The 8732-nt window shown below is 42.2% G+C and overlaps 1 protein-coding gene across 1 annotated transcript in view; it reads right to left on the minus strand.

The window, feature by feature from the left end:
• The window catches only part of LOC147435509 (Gut esterase (DUF1350)), a 99235-nt gene extending 94237 nt beyond the window's left edge, over positions 1 to 4998 (minus strand). Inside the window, exon 1 of the mRNA XM_086488570.1 lies at positions 4703 to 4998. Within this exon, the coding sequence (XP_086344696.1) occupies positions 4703 to 4977 (275 nt within the window). The 5' untranslated portion in view covers positions 4978 to 4998. The remainder of the gene's footprint in view (positions 1 to 4702) is intronic.
• Positions 4999 to 8732: the final 3734 nt, after the last annotated feature.

The raw sequence follows: 8732 nt of genomic DNA on the forward strand, positions 1-8732 counted from the left end.
GTAGCAGGACCACTCCACGACGGCCTAACAAGGAAGAAGATCCCTTTCAAGTGGGGATCGAGACAACAAGGTGCCTTTGATAGGCTAAAGTACCTATTAAGCCATGGACCTATTTTGATAGTGCCAGACTTACGAAAACCATTCGAGGTTCACTGCGATGCTTCAGGTGATTGCATCGATGCAGTACTTAACCAAGAAGCCCATGCAGTGGCTTTTGAAAGTAGACAGCTTAAGGATGCAGAATTGCATGCCTCAATCTACGAGAAGGAACTTATGGCTGTAATTCACGCCTTGTCCACCTGGAAGTATTACCTTCTAGGAGCAGATTTTGTGATCAAAACCGATCACCTGAGTTTGCGGTAATTTCTTACGCAACAGAAATTATCTGAGAAGCAAATGAGATGGGCCAACTTTTTGTCCATGTTTCACTTCTAGATCCTTCATACGGCTGGGAGTAAGAATGCGGCTGCATACGTGTTGTCTAGATGGCCTAGGGTGACTGCAGTTACCTTTGTGTATCACCAAGAATTGGAATCACTTCCAAAGTTGTATCCAAACGACCCAGACTTCTCCTCCATCTAAAGAAGTTACAGAACAGAGAGGATGAATATTCCTATTCTATTCGGGATGGTTACCTCTATCACCACCAAGCAATTTGCGTGGCAGAACCATTGAGAAAGAAAATCATGGAAGAAGCACATGCTTCACCTCATGCGGGTCATCGGGGTATTCTCTTTACGACTTTAGCATTGGAGAGGTATTTCTTTTGGCCAAGCCTTCAAGCAGACATTGATCAATATGTCAGCGAATGCTTGGTTTGCCAAAAAGTAAAGTATGATCGACATAAGACGCCTGGGTTACTCCAACCTTTACCTGTGCTTGATCAACCCTGGGAGAGTATTGCCATGGATTTTATTATGGATCTCCCAAACACTCAAACTGGAAATGATGCGATCTCGACCATCATGGACAGATTTAGCAAGCAAGCTCACTTTATTCCAATCAAGAAAACAATCAAAGCAGATCATATGGCTAGAATTTTTCTAGCACAGATCTTTAAGCATCATGGGCTGCTCAAGTCTAGTGTGAGTGATTGAGATCCTCGCATGACAGGCAACTTTTCGCATGCCTTGTTTGATAACCTTGGCACGAGGTTAAATTCTTCTTCTGCGTATCATCCTCAAACAGATGGGCAGAGTGAGATCGCTAATTCCACAGTATTGGATATGCTGAAATCTTATGTGTCAAAAAGATGGTGTAACTGGGAGAAGTATTTGTCCCTTGTCGAGTACGCGTATAACAATACCGTACATTCGTCTAAGGGGAAAGCACCTTTTGAGATTCTCTATGGTAAGCCTTTGCTTCCCCCGATCCTTGTCACTAAGGATAAGATTTTCACACCAGAAGAGTTTGTCCGAGATTTGGACACGACCTACAGGCAAGTCAAGAGAGCAATTTTGCGTTCTCAGGGAAAACATAAGAAAGCTACAGACAAGCACAGAAGGAATCTAGACTTAACAATCGATCAATTAGTCTTGCTCAAGTTTGAGAAGGTAAGACTAAACAAACAAGCGACTCATAAAGGGAAAGTAATAAACTTTCCAATCGCTATTATGGGCCGTTTAAGATAATTGACCAAGTAAACGATGTGACGTTTCGATTAGACTTACCATCTAATTGTAAGATCCACAATGCTTTCCATGTTAGTCTACATTGGCCATATGTGGGACCGCCTCCAAGTCAGCCTATTGCTGAGAAACCTCCTAAGGTTGAGGAAACAGAAGAAATATTCCAACCAGAGCAGATCATTCATCATCAAGAATGGCCACTTAAGTCTACGAAAATTACATTGAAGTATTTGGTAAAGTTTAAGAATTATTCTACTATAGATGCTCAGTGGATGACCGAGCAGGAATTAGCTTCCTATCCCGAGATTCTGGAAGGATATGTACAAGCACTACAGTTGAGGACAACCGTTTAGAAGCCAGAGGGATGTTGCTAAATGGACTATTTTCTTATTTTTTTGAGAATTTCTTTTTATTGAAATTAGAATATTTAAATATGTTCACTTGAACCATAAGGTTAGGAACTGTAGATCTACTGCAATTATTAAAAGCCATCAGGAATGGAAAACTCTCATGCATCATATGATGGGTGACATTAAGCATCGCGAAGGGGTTGTACCGTTAGTTCGGTAAGAGAGATCGGGGAACGGATATTCCCGATGCGTCATGTGATGGGTGACGGGAGCATCGAAAAGCGATTATTCGATAGGTCTGGCAGGAAACCCGAACTGGAAAGAGGAATGCGCGTAAAGACGCAAGCACAAGAATAAAGACGGGTTATGAGAAGCTTTTTCTAAAAAGAGGAATATTTTAACGTGTTTTCCGGGAAAAGCAGACGCTTTCCTGCGAGTAATCTGTGTTTGCATTGCATCTGTGCCTGAGAACTGCACCCGGGGACACTCGGAATGTGCTTGTGTAGCATCAATTTTCAGCTCACTGAGTTTTACTGAGTTTTGTCCAGATCACATGTTTTTTTTTTAAAGTGATCGGCCGCCCACTTAATAAGTGAGCAACCCATTTAAATAAAGCAAGGACTTATGAAAAAAGCCAGCAAATGCTCTATACGGCATCCAAAATCAGCCAGCGCTGTTTCTCTCCTCTCTCTAGCTACAAAATCGGTCAGCGTTGTTTCTCTCTCCTCTGTCTAGTTGCAAACACAGCCAACGCTGATCTCTCTATCTCTCTCTCTCTCTCTCTCTCTCTCTCTCTCTCATCTTTGGCCGGGTTTGGACCGGCTATTCCTGCCAGTCCTCGGAACCTATAAAAGCAACACTCGCCTCCTCTCTGAGAAACAGAATCTTGTAAGTGATCGTGAGACTACAGAGCACAGAGGTCATGTTTCCGTACAAAGAGCGACAGGTATCAATTGTGGATTCACCATAGGAATTGTTGTCCCGTGTTTTTGTGTGTTTGCAAGTACTTCATCACAAAGGAGAAGCGGGAAGACCTCCGTCTACGCTTGCGAATTCTGGGAACGGAATTCGAAAGTTGTCTACGGAGTCTCGACTCCGAGTACAGACGGAGAAAGGATTGAGATCTCGTCTCTCGGAAATTCCCTCAAGGGAAGGAACGACCATCAAGTCTATGATGGTCTAAGAATAGAATGGAGTGGTTTTCTCCGGTTCTTGTGCTTGTAAAAAGATTCTCCCTAATAAAGATTCTCTTTAAGAGGGGGGGAGGGACCAGCTCATCTTCTAGTCCCAAATACTCTGTCGAACTTCTCCCTCAACTCTATTTAGTTGAAGATTATTTATTTTCACCTTGTTGATTATTCGTGTGCACTCCCGTTTGTGACACCGAATCTGCCAAAAACTCTAATAAAAACTTGTAAGGTGAAAATTATGCTTACTTGTGTGCAACTTTAACTCCATTCGGAATCTACTTAGACCATGGAATATTACCTACTCAATGCCCCCGTCACCCACCATGTGACACATCAAGAACACCCATCACTTAGTCTCTCACTCACTGAACTTATGGAACATCTCCTTCGCAATGCTCCATGTCACCCATCCCATGACGCATCGGAGATGTCCGTTCCAGATAGTCGAATGCTTCTTCTCCGTGCTCTATGTCACCCATCCAACGTGACCCATCAAGAAGTATCAGTATCCGTTCTTGGTGGCCAAACACACATTCCCATTCACAATGCTCTCGTCATCCTGTGAGTGACACACTAGGAATATCCGTACTCGGATGTCTCAAGCAAGAAAATCCTCTCACTGATGGATCCAATTATTTCCAAAAATTCATTTAGAATTATATTTCTTTCAGATAAAGCTAATTTAGCAACACGAAGCCCACTTGAGCTTCAACTTCAACTCTCAAGCCTTCAAAATTCTAGTAATACAGAGGCTAATGCCCCCCTTACAAAGGCTTCAAAGGATTGTCCCTTAAAAATCGTCAAATACCCAATGGCATTCCAAACAAGCAGGATAGCATGTTACATTCAACATAAACGCATCCATGTTTGAGCATGCTCTCAACAAGCAGATGATCTCGGAACAGCATTTTGGAGTGCCGGAGAGCGTTATGCCTTCTTGTCCTCTTGTCCCCACTAAAAGCAAGAGAGAGAGAGTGGGTGCATGGAGCCCATGATGCTTTTACATCAGCATACTCTCAATTTGGAGAAAAAGCAGGCGTTCAATGTTGAAAGTGTCAAAGCTTTTCAAAGATTGGCTATTCGGATCCATGGTTTTATGCTTCATGGAAATTATGTTCAAGGTCTCTTACCTTGTCTCCTACCTTGCAAGACACATGACGCACACGGCCATAATAAGAACGCTAAGAATCTCATTCATCTTTCTTCAGTTTTCCTCTCTAATCTTCAAACTCTCAAGTAAACTGGCTAGTTAACAAATGCTTGTGAATAGTGTGGCAATTCATGTTATTCACATCTATTATCTGCTATGTGATACAACTTTATCCAGAGCTTGTGCAGTGATTCATGTTGTTCACGTCTGTGATCCACTCAAAATCAGTAAAAGCACCGATTCAAGACCAACATGCAACAATCAGATCGCCCATCTGTCAAGTAGTGATAATCTCAAAACTGCTCATCAAGGAATCAAATGAGAGATACCGAAGACATCAGCAAATTTCCATGCATACAAACGTGAGATTCATGCAAGGGGAACCTTTCGATTTGGCCATAGAGTTGAAGACTGCGGCCTTCTGAGGGCTCATTCACGTTGTTGAGAGAGGCCAAGACAAGGGGAGACCTGCGCCTGGCTGTCAATGAAAGGGTTGGTGAAACGGTATGAGGCCAGCAGGGTTGCCTCAAATGAAGAGACTCTCGCGCCCACCACGCTGATGCACAGCAACGCGAGTGTAACTGAAGAAGCTGCCCGTGGTGACTCATGGCATCAAGACTTCCAGCTTCCAGTTTCTTCATTTGTATTTGTATGTCCATAAAGTTCTCTAAGAGTCTAAGGTATTGATATAAAAGGTTTCTTAATATCAATACCTTTAGATCCTGTTGACTTGCTTTCGAATTCTTTTTCGCCCTGAGTACATACACACCAAAGTTTTCTAAGATCCTCTCGACTTCCTCTTTAAGAGTGTTTACACACCAAACCGCACCAAGCCCGTCCATGACCCGCATCTATGGCTGGCAATTGCCATCGCACATTGGCAAAAATGTTGACCATAGATCAAAATATAAATTGGGTGTGAACTTTATGTTTGAGAAGTGAGCTTGGTTATGAACTAGATGTTGACTATTTGTGAACTAGATGTAAACTAGATATCTGATGTGCACAACAACCATGGTGATGTGAACTTTGTGTGAGCACGACATGATCTCGGTGTTAAGCAAGTTCTCCGTGGAGCGAAACCATGTATTATAGAGCCCACGTTAGCACCATTCATCAAATTGCGTGCTCTACAGCATTGGTAAGGCATCCAACTATGGTTGAGACCATCCTGCATTCGAACCCATATCCCCCCACACCCCTTGCTAGCTGTTTTTTTAACATAAGAGCTCACTATTCACCTACGTACTTTTTTGCACCCCTCACATACACCCTAAGGGGTGTTTAAGGGAGTGCTATAACCAATTTACTTCCAAATTGTTGTGCTACTTTATACTTAAGTTATCCTTTTTCGATATCCATGAACTACTAAGTTCTCTTTCTAAAAGAAGCGTTGTCGAGGATAATTTTGACGAAGGGGGGGATCATTGCCGGAAAGGTGATAGGCCTCTTCCCCTACAGATATGCAAGAAACAAGCACGGCGCATGAACAAACTCAAACAAAAACACGCAAAAAATTACCTTACTTGTATTGCTCAAAAGCAATGTTACACGAGAGAGCTCTCATCTCTAGAGCCTTTACATGATGCTCGAGCACTCGATACACGATGGCTAAATACCCTTGCATGTAATTCATGTTATATTTAGCCAAAATCAGGCATTGATACCCTAAACAAGGATCTCGGGCTCCTTTTAAGAGCCGCCTTTGCGAGAAGCTTCTCTTGATGAAATGGCATGCCTACTATGACCTACACCAAACTTGATGGCTCTTGAGCCGAAAAATCGACACCCAAGCATCTTGAAGCTTTCTTGTTTGATGTTCAACACCATTTGACCCTCGTAGTAGCTTGCGCGAGCTCAAATGATCTCACGCTCTCATTTCTCGTTGCCAACGAAATTGCTTTAGTTTCTTGCTTTTACTTTCACTTTTTCCCAGTAGTAACCCCCAATTTCAACATTGGGTGGCCAACTTTGTGGCCATAGGCCCACATGCCCACCTTGGTGCCCTTTTAGTGGTCACTAACTTATCCGAAAGCCCAAAAAAAACCTGCCTTTTATGTTCGCAAGCCTTGTGAGGTGCCCTAAAATCCCCGAAATTCACAATGCTCGAGGTCCAAATCATTCAAAAATCCCTTTTAGCCAATCCCAAGCGGAATTTCCTTGCAAAAACTAAAAAAAATCCACACAAATTCCCTTTTCTTTTGATCTCATCTCATTCGATTGTCTTGAATGCCTAACCGGCTCAAGGCTAAGCTAAGACACACTTTTCCCGATCATTGGCAACAAAAATTGTTTTCTCCTTGTACACTACGTCCAGCATGCAATGTGCCCTAAAAAATCCTAGCTTGAATCTTCCTAAAACTCTTTTTTCGCGCGCGCGCGTGTGTGTGTGTGTGTGTGTGTGTGTGTGTGTGTGAGAGAGAGAGAGAGAGAGAGTGAGTGAGAGAGAGAGAGAGAGAGTATTGCAACCAAGGAAATCGTGATGACTAGGACACAGCTGCTACTGCATACACGCCCCTCTAGACCGAGGGTACCATATATATATATATATATATATATATATATATAGAGAGAGAGAGAGAGAGAGAGAGAGAGAGAGAGAGAGAGAGAGAGAGAGAGAGAGAGAGAGAGAGAGAGAGAGTAATGGGTACAATCATCCCCCCATGCCTAGAGTGAGCTGGCTTCCTCTAGGCATGTATTTATATTAATTCCAAAAAGGGACAGCTCATAAAATAAATTTACATTCCACTTTAAGGATCAAGGACTTTATTGAACTAACTAAAAACCCTAAGTCTTATTGGATAATTCCATGTCCCGCTATCTGCTGTCAGCCACCTGCCCATGACTCAACTACCTTGACCTGCTACATCACGCACACATGACCATAAATGTTAATGTCCAACTTCTCAGAATCCATTGCATAACATACCCCGGGGTAACAAAATCAATTGACAGCAGTTGTTCATAACAACAGCAAAGTAAGATGTGGTGGTCCATTTCCACATGTAAATATCACAAAGAGTCCTGTCTCACTAGGCATAGGAACTCTAACACACATGTAGATAACAACAATAATTTCCAAATCACTTGCATAATGGAGAGACCTGCCTATCAAAGGCGTAGGAACTCTAACATGTGTTTGAATTAATTCCATAAAAACCAACCAATGTACCAATCAAGTCGAGTCATTGTATTCCATTCCATTTAGTGACAATCAAACCATTCCACCAAAGTTGATGATATGCATTGCCTAAAGGTGCCTCATCAGGCCTAAATGTGTTATTGTGATTGTAGTATGCAAAAATCAAATGCTGGTACATGGGACATAAAGTGGCTGCTCCTGCAGGAAGCCATTGACATTCTTCGACAGAGTGATTCTTATATTTAACAAGATATCTATGATAGTGTGTACCAGTGCGTGTAGAAGTGAAATCATGATCAATAATTGACTCTGGAAGTGATAATTCTTCATCATCTTCGAGTAAGGGTGGGTGTCAAAAAACAGGTGCAATAGGTGGGGTACCTTTAAATTTTCGCAACAAACTAACATGAAAAGAGTTGTGGATGCGCTAGTGATGTGGAATGTCAAGCTTGTATGCATTGGGGTTAATGATTTTGGTGATCTTGAAGGGACCATAGAATCTAGGGGCTTACTTGACCTTGGGGTGCTTTTCAATGTTCTTCAAATGACGCTTTTCAATGCGCAACCAAACATAATCATTTAATGTGAACGCAATGAACTTACGATTTTTGTTTGCTTGTGCGATGTAGCGTGCTTGGGCTTTTTGGATAGCTATGGTGACGTCATGCAAAATGCGAACGTGATCTTGTGCAAGGGTGTTGGCTACAGGAACATTACTAGTGATGGTGGTCATAGGGACAGGCAACTTCATACCATAGACAATCTCGAAGGCTAGGGAGCTTTGTTTGTGGAAGAATGGGGAGTGTTGTTGTAAGCAAATCGGAGGAGAGGAAGGTGTTGGTCCCAGTTTGCTGCATTGTCTATTGTGTAGGCCCTAAGGAGGTCAAGGATAGTACTATTGGTAGCTTCAGTCTGGCCATTACTTTCAGAGTGGAAAGCAAATTTGAAGTCCATTTCGGAGCCTAGATTAGTACAAAGTGCAGACCAAAAATAATTGCAAAATCGACCATCATGATCAGAAATTAATACTTTTAGGAAAACCATGGTGAGGAATAATGAGATTCAAAAACATTTTTGCAGCTTGAGGTGCAATTAGAATCTTTTTACAGGGAATAAAATATGCTTTCTTGATAAACCTATCTACGACAGTCCATATCATATCATTGTGTGAAGAGGTGGGTGGAAAACCTGTGATAAAATCGATTGAAATCTCTTCCCAAGGGCGCTTTGGAATAGGCAGGGGCATAAGAAGTCCATGAGTTTTACCATGGT

The sequence above is a fragment of the Adiantum capillus-veneris genome, chromosome 18 (genome assembly GCF_014529385.1).
Source record: "Adiantum capillus-veneris isolate H3 chromosome 18, ASM1452938v2, whole genome shotgun sequence".
NCBI lineage: Eukaryota > Viridiplantae > Streptophyta > Polypodiopsida > Polypodiales > Pteridaceae > Adiantum > Adiantum capillus-veneris.